At 51.8% G+C, this 19,693-nt stretch overlaps 2 protein-coding genes across 2 annotated transcripts in view; both read right to left on the bottom strand.

The window, feature by feature from the left end:
- Window positions 1-408, bottom strand: part of Faap100 (Fanconi anemia core complex associated protein 100) — an 8,492-nt gene extending 8,084 nt beyond the window's left edge. Inside the window, exons 1-2 of the mRNA XM_013033140.1 lie at window positions 229-408; window positions 51-169 (exon numbers count right to left, since the gene is read on the bottom strand). Of these exons, the coding sequence (XP_012888594.1) occupies window positions 51-169; window positions 229-393 (284 nt within the window). The 5' untranslated portion in view covers window positions 394-408. The remainder of the gene's footprint in view (window positions 1-50; window positions 170-228) is intronic.
- Window positions 409-1,676: 1,268 nt separating this feature from the next.
- Nploc4 (nuclear protein localization 4 homolog (S. cerevisiae)) overlaps window positions 1,677-19,693 on the bottom strand; it is a 62,747-nt gene continuing 44,730 nt past the window's right edge. The window contains exons 13-17 of the mRNA XM_013033104.1: window positions 16,491-16,562; window positions 12,014-12,109; window positions 10,106-10,222; window positions 6,937-7,039; window positions 1,677-3,861 (exon numbers count right to left, since the gene is read on the bottom strand). Coding sequence (XP_012888558.1) covers window positions 3,704-3,861; window positions 6,937-7,039; window positions 10,106-10,222; window positions 12,014-12,109; window positions 16,491-16,562 — 546 coding nt within the window. The 3' untranslated portion in view covers window positions 1,677-3,703. The remainder of the gene's footprint in view (window positions 3,862-6,936; window positions 7,040-10,105; window positions 10,223-12,013; window positions 12,110-16,490; window positions 16,563-19,693) is intronic.

Raw genomic sequence — 19,693 nt, 5'->3', positions numbered from 1 at the left:
CCGGGGCCCGCCCCCCCGGGAGCCCGCGAGCGCGGACCACGCCCCCTCACCTGCTCCCGGGCTCCACCGACAAGCAGTAGACGCCCTTCCGGGCGCACAGAACGTAGAGCGCCCCGCGGCGGGCCAGCAGCTGCAGGTGCCACACCTGGTCTGGAAACTGGTACACGGCCTGGGCGCCAGGGAAGGGGTCAGGCGGCCGCCCCGGCCCGCCCGCCGCCCCGCGCTCACCGTCAGCAGCCCGCCCTCCTGGTCGTACACGTACACGAACTCGCTGCCGGTGGACAGGAAGACCTCCGCCTCGTGGCACAGCACGCGAGGCTTGCCCGCCGCCAGGCCGCCGAGCGGGCAAGAGAAGCCAGCCAGGTAACTCACGCGCCGCGCGGCGTCCGCCATCGTGAGGGCGGCGGGCCGGAGCGGAGCCCGGCGGGGCGGTGCCGCCTCGGGTAGTTTACGGCCGCCTACGGCGCCGCGCGGCCTCCGCCGTAAACCCGCGCTGCGGGGGCGGGGCCGACCCGGGCCGCAGGGGTGGGCGGGGCCGACCGGGGGCGGGGCCCGGGAGCCCCAGCCGCCCAGCGGGACCACGCCCGACTGGCCGAGAGCGAACCGCGGGCCGTCGTGTGTGCGGCGGAACTCGGGAAAGCCGCAGGTTGTCCGTCCGGCTCTCCGGGGCCGCTGTCCTGGGCTCGGGGTGGCCCCTTGGACTGAGCGCTGGCGGGCATCCCTTTCCCTGAGCCCCGTGACTCTGGGTCTCGAGTGCACAGGACTTCCAGCCCGCCTTCCACCAGCTGCAAGCAATGCTGGTCACCGGTGAGCGCACACCGGTTCCCGCCACTTTTCCACGCACGCGCGCGCGCGGGGAGCAGAGTGACAGGCCTCACTGCGCCAGGTCTGGGAGCTGGCAGACCCCTGGCCACCAGCAGTCCCAACGATCAGCTCTCCCCAGCAGGAAGGGGCCTGAGGGGCTCAGGCACACCCCGGCCCAGCTGAGGATGGGAGCAGGCTGGTGGCCGCTGAGCCTTCGCGGGCCAGGGGGACAGGGGAACGTGTGGCGCTGCAGGCTGTGCGGAGGCACAAAAGCCCAACAGGAAAACACGTGGGGGCGGGCACACAGGAGGCCCGAGTGTGAGTCCTGAGCAGTAGTCTGGCGAGTACCTCCCAGGGCCTCCCGGTCCTCCTCAAAGACCAGCCAGGCTAGCAAAGGTGCACTCCACACTTGGCTGAGCTGCCTCAGGTCTCAGTGGGATGCAGGGACAAGGGAAAACCCTGTAATTACCTCTGCAGCCCAGACACCAAGGCTGCATTCCCCCCAGGTGCAGCAAGAGCATGGTGGACGCCCTGGCTGTCTATGGAAGGCTCAGCTCAAGGAAAGATGCTAGCGCCCTCTAGGCTCCTGGGTTTGCTTGGACTTCCCTTCACCGTGGTGACCATGTGCACCTGTCTAGGATGCAAAGACCCAGGAGCAGTCCTGTACCCAGCAGGTGGAGAGAGGCAGAAAAGATGTAAGGAGGAGGTCAGGCTACTCTTACATTCCATCCAGATAACTTGGAAGAGCAGTGCCCAGGAGCAAGAGCCTGCCAGCGACTGGGGAAATCAGGGTGTTACCAAATCACTCCACACCAAATCCTCTGCTAGACACAGCTTGGGGCACAGGAACAACAGACAATGGGAGCAGGACAGTCGCTTCAGGTGCTTTTATTAGATTTCACTGCGAGCTGGGATCGAGGTAAGGCTAGTCCACACCCAGCCAACACACCTGCGAGCCCAAAGCAGAGCCGAAGCGGGAGCACCCGAGTCCCAGGAGCAGGCTGGTCAGAGGCAGCCGGAGTCGGACCCCACCCCCGGGCCTGGAGGGACGTCAGGCCGTGGGGCCAGGTGGCACAAGAGGGCATGAGGTGGGGCTGGGCCACCCCATGCAGAGCAAGATGGCTGGGCTGCCCAGGCCGGGACCCTCGCAGGGACCTCCCCAGCCTGGTAACATTAGCTTGACTCTCTTTGGACAATAAAATAAAGTGCATTACTGAACAAAGAGCAACTCAAAACCATAAGCAGAGAAACACAACACTTTTTCTTTAGCTAAGAGCTGAAGACATGAATTAATGGAGATGCCAGAATTTCAGAATGAGAAAAATATTGGCTGATGTGGGGGGAAAAAAAACACAAAAGATTGGTTTGGTGGCTAAGAGAACAGACAGGAGGGGAAGCGACGGCGCAGTGGTAGACAGGCCTCCAGAGCAGTGTGCTGTCCAGCACTGGGCCAAGGTAGACAGGCCACAACACAGGCGTGGAGGGCCTCGGGAAGAGGGATCAGCATGGCAGGGCCAGGCCACCCAGGCTCACAGCTGGCCTTAGACCAGGCCCCCTCAGCACTTGTCAATGGTGTGCTGGCTGACCTCTGGGGAGACTTGCCTTCCCGCCTCTGCCCACTTCCGACCCTCCACCCGTACAGCCCTGCCACAACCACCAAGCCTGGTGGGGTCCAGCACTGGCCCTGCCATAAACGCCCAACAAGCACATGTCCTGTCTACAAGGCCAGGGATGGGACCAGCATGGGACACTTCTTCAGGACAGGACGCCCGGTCTCTCAGTCTGGACCCGCCAGTCCTTTCCAGGGTGCAGCTCAGCTGGTTCGCTCTTTATAAGGCAAAGAGACATTATGATGCCCACTTGTCTGGGAAAAGGCTAGACCCAGTCCAGCTCTGTTGGACAGCCGAGAGACCGCGGGGATACTGTTCTGGATCTCCTAGCTGCTCGGTGTGCGGGCAGCATCGAGCGCCCAGGCCCCACAAATGCTCTCACTGCATCCTTCTCAGTGGCCCCGCACTTTGCAGAAGGCCAGAGTACGAGGAGGCTGTGGGTAGAGGATCAGTATTGGGGAAGCAGGAGCCAAATCTCCAGTGCTAGCCATTAGGACTGTCCGGACAGGAAAGGGCCACCATGCCGCTCCTGCTCAGCTGCCACAGCCAGGGGGTTTGGTAGAAAAGTCTCAGGCACTGAGGTTTGCGTCAAAGAACCAATGGTGGCCCAGCCCACTCACCATGCTGAACACCCACAAGGAGCTGCACTGGAGGAGGAGAGGAGGCAAAAACTAGCCTCTCACTTCCCTTTTGTGCAGTCTTATCTTAAAACAATAAATACAGGTTTTCCAGGCAGGAGTTACTGATAACTATTATTATCACCAACGCAGACTTTAAAATCCCACCTGATGTCGGCAAAAGGAGGATGGCGGCACTGACCTGCAGCCAGGCCACGGAGGCCACGGCCAGCCACAGGGTCCCGCCAGGTGGGCCACTCATGTGACCCTTACAGGCAGGGCCTTCATCCCAGAGCAACTGAACAGAGATGGGGAACTCCCAAGAAAACAACAGGGCAGGGGAAATAAAGAACAAAGCTTCAGAAGGAAGAGGAAAGCTGGGCGGCAGCGGCAACCCCTCCCTGCATCCGTAACTCCACACGGTGATCTGGAGGTGCTTCCACCACAGTAGAGGAGCTGAAAACTGCGTGAGGTGTGTGGGTGTCGGTCAGGGCTACGTTGCGTTTCCAGGTGGGAAGTTCTGTTCAGGCCTAGCACAGCAGCAGGGACACCTTCCCTCCAGGATCATGGCTGAAAAGCTCTCTCCTGTAGGTCCAAGACCCCAGGGCAGCCTGTCCACACCTTCAGCCTCACAGGAGCATGTGGGGCTCCGGGCGCCAGAGGGGCGGGGCCCTAGGTCCTGGGGAGGCTGCACATCTCACAGTGGCCGGTGCCTGGCTGGTTCATGAAGGTGCAGTGCTGGCAGGCCCACACGGCGGCCGCAGCGGTGTGTGCCGAGCCTCCCACCGCGCCATACTCATGGAGGCCAGGGAGCTGCACACCCACGGTGCCTGGAGGGAGGAGAGAGAGGTGAGTGTCCACTTCCACAGAGTTCGAGGCATGGGCGGGGAGGCTTGAGACATCACACTGCTGGCATCAAAGCCCCTGTCGGCATCGACTGTGAGGGTGGTGGGCCTCAGTGTCTCCCCTGCTCTGCCTGCACCGGCCATTCCTTGTTGCTACTGAGGAGTGTTCTGTGTCCTACCTGACGGACATTCAGTGAGCCACTAGAAACAAAGCTGCCCACCAGCACAGCTGCAGTCTATTTTCATCTCTCACTGTTGGATCGCAGGGTGAAACTCTTTGCTGAGCTTCCAAAGACACTCATGCCCAGCTCTCCTAGTGATGTGCACTTTTTTTTTGCATTTGTAATGGTTAATTTTGACTGCCAACTTGATTGGGTTAAGTAGCATCTAGGAGATTTGTGCGTAGGTGTGTCTGTGAAGATCTGTCTGGAGACAGGTCATCAGGACTCTGACCCAGTGAGTGGCATAATGCACGGATGGTTTCCAAAGCTGAGCAGAGCCAGGCACCAATGGCTCACACTTGGGATCTTAAGTACTGAAGAAGCTGAGATCTGAGGTTTGGGTTCTAAGACAGCCTGGCCAAGAAAGCTTGTGAGCTTCTAGCTCCAATTAACCACTAACAAGCCACAAGTGGAGCTATGGTTTAAGTGTAAAGCAGTAGCCTTAAGGGAAAGAGCTCAGGGACAGCACCAAGGCCCTGAGCTCAATCCTCAAGACTGGCACAAAAAAAAAAAGAGAGAAAGTTGAGTAGACTGTTGGAAGGTAGTGGACCGGGAGGGTGTGGTCTGGGACAAGCTGGTCACCAGTGTGTGTCCCTGGGTCTCCACGTATCCTGCGCCTTCCTACGCCTGCGGCCCTGTGTTCTCCCCAAACATACAACACCGGGCAACTATGCAGTGAAACTTCTGGAACAGCCCAAGTAAGTACTTCTTCCCTTCAGTTGTTTCTGTGAAGTATTATATTAAAGTGACTAGAAAAGAAAATAAAACATTGTCGCACTACCCCATAATTGCATCACAGTTGTTTTAATTTATAATACCCTATGACTAATAGTGCCATATCTCCTCATGTAAAATGCCTGTATGTCACCCCCCCACCCATCCCTGCCAGGTGTGTGTGTGTGTGTTGAACAAAAGGCCTTGAATATGCCTACCAAGCTTCAGCCCTTTTGCCTAGTTTTCTGCTTGTTACTGAAATGCAGAACTCTGCTTGAGTAAGGGATCCACATCACTGTATGCTGTCTTTCTGTCTATACCTCTCAATGAACAAGTATGTTTCCTTTGGGTTGGTTCTTTGCATTCTCTTTGGTCTGAGATGGGACTCCAACCAGGACACACTTTCTCCTCACTGACAGACACCCTATCACCTCAGCCACACCTCCAACCCCAAGTGTTCTCATCTGGAGAAAATTCAAATATTTTATCGTTTTTTTTCATTCTGTGGGGTGGGGCTGGGGATTAAACCCGGGGTCATGCGTGGGCTGGGCTCAGGGCTCTAGCATGAAGTCACACACTAACGCTTCATTTTCTGACACAGGGTCTTACTATGGAGCCTAGGCTGGTCAAAATCCTCGTATCCACTTCATGGTAACTGCAACTACAGAAAGGTGTCAGTGTACCTAGCCATTTACCAATAGTTATGCCAGTATTTTTCTGCATCATACCTGATTCCTGTCTAAAAGAACATTCGTCTAGCCGAGGTCGTAAATATATTCAAGTGAAAATAAATGGGCTAGGCTAGAGGCTGGGTGCCATGGCTCACAGCTGGAATCCCAGCTACAAGGAAGCTGAGAGCTGAGAATCACAGGTCAAAGCCAGACTGGGCAGTCAGTGAGACACTATCTCCAATTAAACCACAGGAAGTAGCACCATGGCTCAAGTGGTAAGAGTGCTAGCTCAGGGACAGTGCCGAGGCCCAGAGTTCAAGCCTTAGGACTTTGGGGGATGGAGGGAGGGCTAGGAACATAGCTCAAGTGGCAGGAGATCTTTCTATAAAGTACAAGGCCCTGAGCTCAAGCCTCAATACCACCAAAATAAAATAATATCCTGAGTTGGGCACCCTCAGGAGACTGAGATCTAAAGATCCAAAAGCCAGCCCTGGCTCTTATCTCTAACCACCAAAAAGCCAGAAGAGAAGGTGTGGCTCCAGTGGCACCATGACTCCCTGAGAGAAAGAGCCAAGCACAAGCCTGAGGCTGTCAGTTCAAACCCCAGAACCAGCACAAAATGTCACATTAGCCCAGGAAGAAAATGTAACCAGCAAAAAGCCAGGCTGGAGGGAGGGCTTAAGGCATAGAGCCCAAGCTCAGCAAGCAAGCCAAGCAAGCACAAAGCCCGTAGTTCTAATCCCAGGACTAGGAGAAAAAAGGAAAGCCTTACAGTTTAGGAACTATCATTAGGGGACTCTAGCCCACAAAGGCCAGCTGTCCCCACACGCTTCCCACTCTCTCCTTGGCTTGCTTACTCTCGATTACCTGACCCATCACGAAATTTCCCCTCCAACCAATACCACAATGACTGTCACTGAAGCCATACAAGCTCTTAGCTCAAGGCTAGCACTCTACCACTTGAGCCACAGCACCACTTCTGGCTTTTTCTATCATGTGGTGCTGAGGAATTGAACCCAGGGCTTCATGCATGTGAGGCAAGCGCTCTACCCCGGAGCCACCTTCTTAGCCCTGTTGCTGGGATATTTTGAGACGCTTTTGTCAACAGCACAGTTGGTTTGCATTGCTTGTCCTACACGTAGGTTGGTGGGCACATCAGAGTGAACACTGGTGAGCAGAGCTCTCCGACACAAGCTGCTGCAGGGGAGCAGTCTGGAGCTTCGCCCACTGCTGTGGAAGCCAGGCTCCTTTTTCTGACTTGAGTAGAGGAATGGGACCAAGTGTCCCCTGGGGACAACAACGACTCGCTGGCTGTGTGCACACAGACCCTTTCAGGCTGAGGTGTCAGCTAGGGTAAACACCGCTCCCTTCACAGAGCTGTGCGGAGCCCCTCAGGGCTGCAGGGGAAGAGAGTCCATGCTCTGGGTACGGTGAGTGGGGGAGGATATACTTACTGCAGAGCTGCTCAATGGTTGCCCACTGCTCAGACTTCTTCCATGTCTGTGCCAGCTCCTCATTTCTGGTCCTCACAGCCTCTAGCAGCAGACTGATGCTGTCCTGTAAGGAGCCAAACAGAAGCTTCTACCTTCTACTTAGGGACACCTGCTAATAGGGTTCCTCCTTACCGTACAGACCCATTACAGAAGAAATTGGAAAAAGCCTTACATTGGACATGGTGATACACACTTGTAATCCCAGCACCAGGGAGGCAATGGCAGGGGGTCTTGAGTTTGAAATTAGACTATAATAGCAATTTTGAGGCCAGCCTGAGCTAGGTAGCAAGATCTTGTCATGAATAAGTAAACAAAACCTTGGAAGCTATCAATATAAAACAATTTGCCACAATTTAAGTCTACAAAATGACTCAAAATTTAAATCTACCCAAATAGTCCCAAGTGAGCATCTGTACCCAGAGAACAAAACACACATGCCTGGTACTGGAGGTAGAAACAGATGGATAGGAACCCAGGGTTGTGAGATCTATCCTCCTCCTCTTTACCCTCGGCCTGTTTTGCTTCTCCTGTCTAGAAATAGTACACTATATCCTAGGCCTCCAAAATTAACATACAGAAAATTAAATTTCTATAGAGACTGATAAAGACTTCAAGGGCTTTAAGAGGTCAGGAAAGCTATTAAAACCTCTTTCTTTCTTTCTTGTCAGTAGTGGGGCTTTGAACTCTGGGCCTGGGTACTGTCCCTCAGCTCTTCAGCTCACGGTGAGTGCTCTACCACTTGAACTACAGCACCACTTCTGGTTTTCTAGTGGTTTATTGGAGATAATGAGTCTCATGGACTTTCTTGCCCGGGCTGGCTTTGACCCGTGATCCTCAGATCTCAGACTCCTGAGTAGCTAGGATTACAGGTGTGAGCTGCCAGCGCCTGGCTAAAACATATTTCATGCCGAGAAACGCCCTTACTGAGGGTAGCCCTTAAGAGTCAGGTAGAGGGCTGGGAAATGTGGCTCATTTATAGAATACTTGCCTATGCATGAAGCCCTAGGTTTGATTCCTCAGTACCACATACACAGAAAAAGCTGGAAGTGGCACTGTGGCTCAAGTGGTACAAGTGCTGGCCTTGAGCAAAAGCAGCTCAGGGACAGTGCCCAGTGTCCAGACCCAGAGTTCAAGCCCCCAAACCTGGCAGGAAAAAGAAAAGGTAGAGCAGGTAGATGATACAGGGTAATATTTACTAATACTACAAAGTGTTTTCTAATAGATGACTTCAAAGCAGTCACACCAGCTAGCAAGGTAGCCCAGTGCAGAGGGCCACTTAGAAGACAGCATTGATCCTGAGGCCAGAAGGCACCGCTCTTTGAGCTGACCATGATGGAAGAGCCATGGACTACTAGATGTCATGTATAAGAGTGGTTGATGGGCCGGGCGCCGGTGACTCCTATCTCCAATAAACCACTAGAAAACAGAAAGTGGCGCTGTGGCTCAAGCGGTAGAGCCCTCGCCTTGAGCTGAAGAGTGCAGGGACAGCGCCCAAGCCCAGAGTTCAAGCCCCACCAACAAAAAAAAAACAAAAACAAAACAAAACAAAAAGAAGAGTGGTTGATGGGTGCCAGTGGCTCACGCCTATAATCCTAGCTACCCAGGAGGCTGAGATCTAAGAACTGTGTGTGAGGCCAGTGTGGGCAGGAAAGTCTTTTTTTTTAAAAGACTATTTATTTTTATTTTTTGCTGGTCGTGGGGCCTGAACTCTCTGGGCCTGGGCACTGTCCCTCAGCTCTTCAGCTCATGGCTAGTGCTCTACCACTTGAGCCACAGCTCCACTTCTGGCTTTTTCTGCTTAAGTGGTAATGAGGAATTGAACTCAGGGCTCATGCATGCAAGGCAAACACTCTACCAAGGAGCCACCTTCCCAGCCTTTTACCTTAAAAGACTTAAAAAAAAAAAATCACTTGTAGGGCTTAAACTCAGGTCCTGGGTGCTGTCCCTAAGCTTTTTTGCTCAAGGCTAGCACTCTACCACTTTGATCCCCAATACCACCTCTGATTTTCTGTTGATTAATTTGAGGTAAGAGTCTCACAGACTTTCCAGCCTGGGCAGGCTTCAAACCACGATCCTCAGATCTCAGCCTCCCAAGAAGCTAGGACTACAAGTGTGAGCTATCAGGGCCTGGCTCTCTTTGAGTCTCTTATCTCCACTTAACCACCAAAAAGCTCGAAATGGAGCTGTGGTTTAAGTGGCAGAGCACTAGCCTTGAGCTAAAATGCTCAGGGACAGTGCTCAGGCCTTGATTTCAAGACACACACCCACACCCACACACCCACACACACCCCCCCCACACACATCCCAAACACACACACACCACACCCACACACCCACACATACACCACACACCCACACACACCCACACACACACCCCCCCACACACCCCTTGGGACAAAATAGAACAAGATAAACCTGTGGGAGGGAACTGCTACGTGCTGCCCAACCTAGAACGGCCTGGGAAGAGTTCTATCTATCACCTTCGGGGAGGCATCTGTCCCACCCCCCAGCATGTCCATGGATCCCAGGCAGGGGAGAGAATGCTGCTTGAGAAGGCCAAACCCAGGCAGCGGCTGCTGGTGGTCCTTGTCTTGCTCAGATAGAGCAAGAAAGTCTGTGAGACTCATCTCCAATTAATCACAAAAAAAGCCAGGAGTGGTGCTGTGGCTTAAGTGGTAGACTGCAAGCCTTAAGCAAAAAGGAGCTTTGGGACAGTACCTAAGCCCAGAGGTTCAAGCCCCAGGACAAGCAAAAATATAACAAAAATTAAAAAAAGATCCACGGTATTGACCCAGCACTGGCTCAGGAGGAAGGGCGATACCAGTAAAGGAAGAGGTTGTGATCCTAAAGCCACAGGGATGGAGATTGAGCAGAGGGACCTACAGGGCCAGAAGGCATGCTCATTCACCAGCGCTTGCTAGTAATGAGAACGACGGAAACGGTCATTGTCATGAGGCGGAGGGCGAAACATCCATCTCTCATCCACAGGCTGCGTGCACACAGCTGCAGCCTGTCTGTTCCCATATACAGAGGGGGAGATGGCCTTCAACACCAAGCTTTACTGCAGCTGTCTGACACCCAAGTGAGAAGAAAGAGACGGGAGTGGCGGGGGAGGCCGCGGCGCCGGTACCTGCAGAGGCATGACCTCATTGGTGACTAGGAACAGCAGCAGGTGGAAGTCCGAGACGGTGTCCAAGAACACAGAGGAGGAGTTCTGGGACAAATAGGTGGCCAGACTGTGGAAGTCCTGGAGAAACAAGGAAAAAACATACACACTACAATATAATGCCAGAGCCTGGAAGAGAGCTACTCCTATGAAAACAAACAGAATTAATCCCAGAAGGTCGCCTCACCCCCGCTTCCTGTAACCACGGAGAAGGCCCAGGAAAGTACAGCTGGGCCTGGGAAGGGGGCTCAGTGGTAGAGCACTGGCCTTGCATGCATGAGGCCCTGGGTTCGAGTCCTCAGGCCCACATAAGCAAAAAGCCGGAAGTGGCGCTGTGGCTCAAGTGGTAGAGCACTAGCCTTGATCTGAAGAGCTGAGGGACAGTGCCCCCAGGCCCAGAGTTCAGGCTCCACAACCCACCCCCCCAAAAAATAAAAAGGCACCCGTGTGTGAGTACAGGTAAGAATGGGGAACAGGAAGAACCACCATCACACCACCCATGTATGTGCAGCAGGGCTACAAGGGGCCCTTACAGGGCCACTCGGTATCTGGCAAGCACCCTGTGTTTCTAGGCAGCCAGTGAGGACCAGAGTATCAGCACGCCAGAGGTGAACCCAGTCAAGCCATCTTCTGAAATGATGGCTCATTCTAACTGTGAGGACACGAACACAAGGCAGGACCAGCTGCCAGACCAACGCTGAGCCGCCAGAGAGAGAGGAGAGCTGAGCACGGCACGGATGTGATGCGCCCAAGAGCAAACGCGCCAGGCAGACCACAGACGGCCCACAGGGCCTTATCAGTCCAACAAGCCCAAAACACACAGCAGGAGTCGGGCAGGCCAGCAGAGGCAAGGCCACCTTCACAGACACGTTTCAGCAAATCACAGAAGGTTGTCAGCAGAGGATACAGAGTGACTAATAAAATGTGAACGCTGGGCTCTGATGGCTCATCCTGTAATCCAAGCTACTCAGGAGGCTGAGATCCTCGGATCTCGGTTCAAAGCCAGCCCCGGTAGTAAAGTCTGTGAGACTCTTTGTTTTTTTGTGTTTTTTTGGGTCCGGTCATGGGCCTGAACTCTGGGCCTGGGTGCTGTCCCTCAGCTATTCAGCTCAAGACTAGCGCTCTACCACTTGAGCCACAGCGCCACTTCGGCTTTTTTCTTATGTGGTGCTGAGGAATCGAACCCAGGGCCTCGTGCATGCAAGGCAAGCGCTCTACCACTGAGCCACCTTCCCAGCCCAAGTCTGTGAGACTCTTATTTCCAATAAACAACTCAGAAAACAGGAAGTGGCGCTGTGGCTCAAGTGATAGAGTGCTAGCCTTGAGCTGAAGGGTGCAGGGATAGGGCCCAGGCCCAGAGTTCAAGCCCCACAACCAACAATGAATGAATGAATGAATGAATAAAGAGAATGGCAAAAAAAAAAAAAAAAAAGAGAATGGCACTGTGGCTCAAGTTCAGGGGATCTGCCCTGTAGTTATTCACTCCTAGCCAGGGACAGCGCCCTCTAGGTCAGTGGTGCTCAAGGAAAGGGCCGTTGGGCTGGGAGCACACACCTGTCATCCTAGCTACTCAGGTGGCTGAGCTCTGAGGATCATGGTTCAAAGCCAGCCCTGGCAGGAGGAGTCTGTGGAGACTCATCTCCAATTAACCAGCAAAGAGCATAGTGGAAGAGTACCAGACAAGTGAGTCCATGAAGCTCTGCTGCGCTCAGGCCTCAGCAGCAGCACCAAAAATAAAATAAAAATCCTTCTGGGGCTCACTACAGAATTGACCAGGACAGTGTAAAAGTGTGTCACTTTTTGGAAAGACCAGACAAGGGTAGATAATCAGCAGTTATACTTATTTCAAACTTTTTGAAACAAAGAACTTACCTGTGTCTCACCCAGTACATCCCGGTTTTCAATAGGAAACGGATTTTGAGAAATAGAAAAAGTGTAAACTGGATCCTTGGGGAAGGTCGTGGTGATCTAATGAACAGAAACACACTGTCATGAGATGCGCTGTCAATGGCATGAACACACTCCTGTGTGTCCAACAGGCAAGTTACCCGCGCACAGCAACTCAACCTGCAAGCCTGTGTTCCAGTGTGCAGTTAATGATGATTGTCAGCCCCAAATGAGAATCTGGAACAGGGATGCTCGGAGATAAACTGAAGGATGTGTGTTTAAGAATACCTCTACCTGGTCTGGGAATGTGGCTTAGTGGGAGAGTGCTTGCCTAGCATGTATGAGACCCTGGGTTCAATTCTTTAGTACGACATACACAGAAAATAAAAAAAGAAATAAAATTAAAAGAAAAAAAAAAAGACTACCTCCAACTGGCTAGGTGCTGGTGGCTCACGCCTGTAATCCTAGCTATTCAGAAGGCTGAGATCTAAGGATCTGGCAGCCAGGGCAGAAAAGTCTAAGACCACAGTGGAACTGTGGTTCAAAGTGATAGAGCACTAGACTTCAGCAAAAGAGCTCGGGGATAGTGCCCAGACCCTGAGTTAAAGCCCCACAACAGACAAAAAAAGAAAGAACAGGAGAGGGGAGGGGAGGGGAGCCTCCACCTGGGCGTTTCCTGGCAGCCTTCTGTGGCCCTCACTGACACACTGAGACCAGCAGAGTCTCATGCCATTATCCTTGCTCTGCCAAAGCCTAACAAGAGGTCAGTTTACCTCTGGTCAAGCCAAGAGAAGGACAAGGCTATAGAAAATACAAACCACCAACGAAGGAGGAACAGAGTCCATGTGCAGAGTCACAGTGTGCGTCTGAGGAGCAGTGGCCGTGTGTCTCTGCACCCCACCAGGGCGGCTCCGCAGAGCTTGGGGGAGCCAGTCGGGGTAGAGAGCTTGCCAGAGGTGAGCCAGGTCATTCACTTGGCTCTGACACACCTCAGTGGCTCTCGGTGCCTGCACTCCACACTAGCAGCAGTAGGTCACGCCCCCTCCAGATTTAGGGTAGTTATTCTGGCTCCTGAGGGAATATTTGTAAAGAATGAAAATGTTGTTCTGCTCTCTTTATAAGCAAAGGCAGCAAGCTGTTTCTGGATGCAGCTGTGCTGACAAGCACACTGTTCTTTCCTGGGTGTTGGCTCTCAAGGACAGAGGCATGAGTAGAGTAAGCGGTAGTGAGCTGACCCGAGCCAGTCTCTTATAGACAAGCCTGTTCAGCAGGGGCCAAGAACGCACACTTGGGCACAGGGCCTCACTCAGCTCCTCTGGGAGACAAGTAAAGAGACAGCAGCACAAAAGCAAGGCATCCAGTATGGGAATGGCCCGTATTCAGTCTTAGCTGTTTCAAAGATGAGGTTGTGTCCAATCTGAAGACAGAAGCCTACGACTTTTGGGAAAACAAAAATCTAAGTGGAAGGGCAACTGTAGAATAACTGGTAAACCAGAGAATAATCAAGAGGGGCATCCAAGGTTGGGAAGGTAGCTCAGTGGTAGAGTGCTTGCCTTGCACGCCCAAGGCCTTGGGTTCGATTCCTCAGCACCACTTTAGCAGAAAAAGCCAGAAGTGGCGCTATGGCTCAAGTGGTAGAGCGCTAGCCTTGAGCTGAATTGCTGAGGGACAGCGCCCAGGCCCAGAGTTCAGGCCCCATGACCGGATCTCCCCCTCTCCCCCAGCAAAAAAAAAAAAAAAAAGCAAGAAGTAGAGCTGTGGCTCAAGTGGGAGAGAACGTACCAGCCTTGAGTAAAAAAGCTCAGGGAATGGCCTGAGTTCAAGCCCTAGGACTGGCACACATAGACACAAAAAATTACCTCCTAAGCCGGGCACCGGTGGCTCACGCCTGTAATCCTAGCTACTCAGGAGGCTGAGATCTGAGGATCCCGGTTCAAAGCCAGCCCGGGCAGAAAGTCCGTGAAACTCTTACCTCCAATAAACCCCAGAAAACCGAAGTGGCGCTGTAGCTCAAGTGGTAGAGTGCTCACCTTGAGCTGAAGAGCTGAGGGACAGCGCCCAGGCCCAGAATTCAGGCCCCACGGCCAGACCCCTCCCCCAAAAAAGAGGGGTATCCAGCTATACAATGGTGGTGGATGCATACAACTCCAGCAATTGAAGGCCAGTCTGGGCAAGATTTACTCTGTGTGTGTGTGTGTGTGTGTCTGTTGTGGGGCTTGAACTCTGGGCCTGGGCGCTGTCCCTCAGCTCTTCAGCTCAAGGCTAGCTCTCTACCACTTGAGCCACAGTGCCACTTCAGTTTTCTAGTGGTTATTGGAGGTAAGAATCTCAGGGACTTTCCTGCCCAAGCTGGCTTTGAACCATGATCCTCAGATCTCAGCCTCCTGAGTAGCTAGGATTACAGGCGTGCGCCACCAGCGCCCAGTCAATTTACTTTATTAAAAAAAAAAATGCAGGTGGGGAAAGTGTGTAGTCGGGCGCTGGTGGCTCGCGCCTGAATCCTAGCTCCTCAGGAGGCTGAGATATGAGGAACGTGGCTCAAAGCCAGCCCAGACAGAATGTTCACAAGACTCACCTCCAATAAAATACTCAGAAAAAGCTAGAAGTGGTGCTGTGGCTTAAGTGGTAGAGTTGTAGCTCTGAGCATAAAAAGGCCCAAGGATAGCACCCAGGCCCAGAGTTCAAGCCCTAGGACTGACTAGCAAACAAAGGAAAAGGGGTGGGTAGAAGTGTAGTTCAATAACAGTGCACTTGCTAAGCACGCACAAGGCCATGGATATTCAGTTTCCAGTACACACACACACGGCATCCCTTCATTTCCAGTACGTACACGTACACACACACACACACACGTACACACACACACACGTACACACACACACACACGTACACACACACGTACACACACACACACACGTACACACACACACACACACACACGGCATCCCTTCACCTGTAACCTTGTGGCCTTGGAGCTACAGCACCAAAGCGCACACATCCTCAAGTTGAGCTCTTTGTCCCATGCTGCAGCCCTCCCACACCCAGCTGGTCCCAGGGGCAGGCCGTCAGCTGGATCATCCCCTGTACTTCCACCAAAGTCCAGGCAACGCAGATTGTTCTCACTTTCCCAGGTTTAAGGACAGCTGCAGCCATGACCCAGGCCTGCACCCATGTGTGGTTCTCTGGGGCCAGACAAGGAGCACTTTTCTTTTTTCTTTGCCAGTCCTGGGGCTTGAACTCAGGGCCTGGGCAATGTCCCTGAGCCTCTCTGTGCTCAAGGTTAACACTCTACCACTTGAACCACAGCACCACTTCCCGCTTTTTTTGTGTATGTGGTACCAAGGAATAGAAACCAGGGCTTCAGGCGAGCACTCTACTACTGAGCCACACACACTTCCAGGCAGAACTCTTTTTTGGGCACTAGCTTCAAAGGGCTCCCCGGTCTCGCTTCCACGGGGAAATACAGTGTGGGTACCACAGGGTGGAAGTTCTTTTTCAGGAGAAGAAAAGCACGGGGAAGAGCTGCAGAGATCTTAGGAAGCCCATTCTAAATCACATGGACTACTCCTAAGTGTAGTTCCATCAATCTGTTTTTATCTTAATTACACCCTAGGCAGTCTAAAAAACAGATGCCTTTACGGCCTAGGTAATAAATATGTTCTCTGGTGCTGTCAAGTGGAATGGAGCGTCGATGGGCTGGGCTCTGGGGGACCTGCTGCTCCAAATGCAATGATATTTTACTGCCTAAAGCACATGGCTATCCCAAGTCCAAATGCAGCCTAAATAGATTCTGGCACAGCAGCAGTGCAGGAAATGAGCTACCTCCTGTTCCTCCGGACAGAGCTCTGGCAGCAGTGACACCCCAGCTGCTGCCAATTCATCAGACATTGGGGCCATGGCACCAAATGCCTCCAGAGAGGCACAAGGACTAGCAGAGCCAACCACTCTCCCTGAGACCTGCCCAGGATCATGCTTGATCCTCTCTACTCAGGATACAAAGTCACAGTGGGCCATTAGAGCACCATGGCTATTCAGCCATACTCCGACCAGGGTGTCACACGCTGGAGCTGGACTGCAGCAAGATAACGGCCAAGAGCAGAACACGTGTTGAGACCAGCTAGACACCTTCTGTACAAGGCCTTCCCCATTAGGGATTGCCACCTTCAAAGGCCCACTGGAGTGGGGCAAGTGGTTCTTTAATTGGAGAAAGTTAACTCCCAGGGTGTGTTCAAGAATATAAAAGCCTGAAATTGAAAGGAAAATCCCTTCACACTACCAACTTTCCACGAACACTGGCCGGGGCCTGACGCTTCAAGGACATTCCCAGCACTGCACAGGGCAGAGGGGACTCCAGCTTCCACAGCCCTTTCCCTACAGTGGCCTCTCTTCAGGGGTCCTGACCTCCAACGTGACCATGGGGCCAGCCTGGGGGTCGGGGGTCCAGGGTCAGGGAAGCACTTACGTCTATGATCAGGTACTCCACAGGCAGGGGGCGGGCCAGCTGGGTGATCTCATTGCCAAACTTGTCTATGTCCTGAAACAGTCAAAGGTGAATAACTGCTAGGTGAAATTAACAAATGACAATGTTCCTTTCACGTTTATGTTTTACCTTTAAGTTATTACAATTTTTGAAGTACAGGAACGCATGTATATTTTGCAACCCATCCACCCTGCCCTGTTTCTCAGGGCTCTTTAGAATGCCATGACCTGATAGAACAGCCACACTCCCATAACACGCCTCAAGAGAACAGCACGGCCCTCCCCTGCCCAGTGCCCAATTTGGCAGCACGGCTGGCTGAGAGGGGAGGCAGGGTGCATCTGTGCCTGTCTCCCCTTCAAAATCAGCCAAGGCTCTGTCGGGATACGAATTCTTTTGTTGTTGGTAGTGGTTGTGGAGCTTGAACTCAGGGGCTAGGCACTGTCCTTGTGCTTTTCTCTCTCTCTCAAGGCTAGTACTCTACCATTTTGAACCACAGCTCCACTTTGTTTTTGAGTGGTTAATTGGAGAGAAGAGTCTCACAGGGGATTTTTCTGCCCAGGCTGGCTTTGAACCACAATCCTTAGAACTCAGCTTTCTAGGATTACAGGCATGAGCCACTGGCATCTGGCTTGGATACTAATTTGTTTTTTGAATTTTACACCTCTGAAATCCCAAATTTATAGAAGCATGTACTTACACTGTAATAAAGACATGCACAAATAAGCAGACATGGAAACCCCCACCACCAATCTGTCAACATTTAAAATAGTTTTGCTTTGTCAGAGGAACAGAACATAAAAGTTTAATTATGGGAAAAATGGCCGGCATATATTCATTAATCATAAAATGACAATTAGATCTGATTTATGTCAAATATGCTGGGTTCAAACAAAGCTCTAGAAATAAATTCATAAAAACCGAGCTTTCATTAAATATTCTACAAGAGGGGTCATATAATCTATTGAAATCACTTCAAATTATAGAAATCATTCATTGAGCTATATATCTGTATTTGTATATGTGTGTGAATATACATTGATATCTCTCTCTCTACATATATATTTTTCCCGTCAGTTGCGGGGTTTAAACTTGGGACCTGAGCACTGACTCTGAGCTCTTTTTGCTCAAGGTGAGCACTCTACCACTTTGAGAGCTTGTTTGGAGGTTCTAGCAGGGAAGCGCAGCTACTCGTATACCCTTGACCAAAGACCGGTCCTCCTCTATTGGGGATGGTTGTGCTCTTCGACCAAGCGCGCAGCTTCGGGAGGGACGCACATGGAGCGGTGAGGGAGGAAGGGGACACACGCCTAGCCAGCCAGATCAGCCGAAACAACCCTGGCGATCAATGGGGTGACAGATGTCGCAGCCAGATCGCCCTCACATCCCTCACTCTACCACTTTGAACCACAGTACCACTTCTGGTTTTCTGGTGGTTGAATGGAGATCAGTCTCACAGACTTTCCTGCCTGGGATGGCTTTGAACTGTGACCCTGATCCTTAGATATCAGCCTCCTGAGTAGCTAGAGGTGTGAGCCACCAGCCCTGGCTCATCGAAGCCATCCATAATGTGCACTCAGAGGGTTATATGTAAAAGTTTCTATGTAATAACTCTAACCAAGGAAGTGAAGGGCCCCTACAGCAAAAACTATAAAATCAAAGACGACACCAGGAACGAGATCAGAAGAATATGGTGAAAACGGGCATACTGCTCAAGGCAACCTACAGGTTCAATGCCATACCCCTCAAGATGCCAATGTCATTCTTCACTAAGATAGAGAAAATCCAAAAATTCTTAGGGAACCCAAAAGATTCCAAGTACCCAAAGCAAATCCAAGCAAAGTATCAAAATTGTAGACCCAAACTTTACCACAGAGCGATAATAACAAACAGCTTGGTACTACCGTTAAAAATAGGCCTGACAGCCAGGCACCAGTGGCTCACTCACACCTGTAATCCTAGCTACTTAGGATACGGAGATCTGAGTACTGTGGCTCAAAGCCAGACAGAGAAAGAAAGTTCGTGAGATTCCCAGTCGTGGGGCCTGAACTCTGGGCCTGGGCGCTGTCCCTCAGCTCTTCAGCTCAAGGCTAGTGCTCTACCACTTGAACCACAGCGCCACTTCTGGCTTTTTTTTTTTGCTTATGTGATGCTGAGGAATCGAACCCAGGGCCTCGAGCATGCAAGGCAAGCGCTCTACCAGTGAGCCACCTTCCCAGCCCTCGTGAGATTCTTATATCCACTGAACTACCAAAAAAAGCCGGGAGAGGAGCTGTGGCTCAAGTGGTCATGGGCTAGCTTTGAGCAAAAGAAGCTCAGGGACAGCACACAAGCCTCATTTAAGCCCAACTGGCACCAAAAAAAAAAAGATCCAGAAATAAACCGGAGAATCAACAAGGAAGCCAAAATATATGTTGGAAAAAGCCTCTTTAACAAAGTATGTTGGGAAAATTCAACATCCTATGTAGAAGACTGAAATTGGATCCCCGTCATTTTGTACTACTATCAACTCAAAGTGGATTAAAGACCTAAATATCAGACTAGATTTTTTTTTTATTTTGTTTTGTTGTTTTTGGTGGGTCGTGGAGCTTGAACTCTGGGCCTGAGCACTGTCCTTCAGCTCAAGGCTAGTGCTCTACCACTTGAGCTATAGCGCCACTTTTTTTTTTTTTTAATTTGTGGGGCTTGAATTAGGGGCCTGGACACTGTCCCTGAGCTCTTTTGCTTAAGGCTAGCACCCTACCACTTTGAACCACAGCTCCACTTCTGGTTTCCTGGTAATTAATTGGAAGAGATTCTCACAGACTTTTATTCCCAGGCTGGCTTTGAACTGAAGCCCTCAGATCTCAGCCTCCTGAGTAGCTAAGATTACAGGCCTGGCTGAGCTAGCAGTGCCCGGCTCTGATTTAAAATCTTGAAACTACTACAAGGAGAAACATTAGAATTTATTGGCATGGGCAAGAACCTTCTAAGTACAGTTCTGTGGACTCAAAAAATTGGCGATAAGACACAAAAAATAGGACTGCATCAAACTAAAAATTTTCTGCACAATAAAGGACATAGTTACTAAGCTAGAAAAGAAGGCCTATGATTGGGACAAGCAGGGCACTGGTGGCTCACGCCTGTAATCCTAGCTACTCAGGAGGCTGAGATCTGAGGATCACGGTTCAAAGCCAGCCCGGGCAGGA

The sequence above is a fragment of the Dipodomys ordii genome, unplaced genomic scaffold, assembly GCF_000151885.1.
Source record: "Dipodomys ordii isolate 6190 unplaced genomic scaffold, Dord_2.0 Scaffold163, whole genome shotgun sequence".
In the NCBI taxonomy this organism is placed as follows: Eukaryota; Metazoa; Chordata; class Mammalia; order Rodentia; family Heteromyidae; genus Dipodomys; species Dipodomys ordii.
Note: the sequence above shows the minus strand (reverse complement) of the source record. Positions and strands in the feature narration are given on the sequence as shown.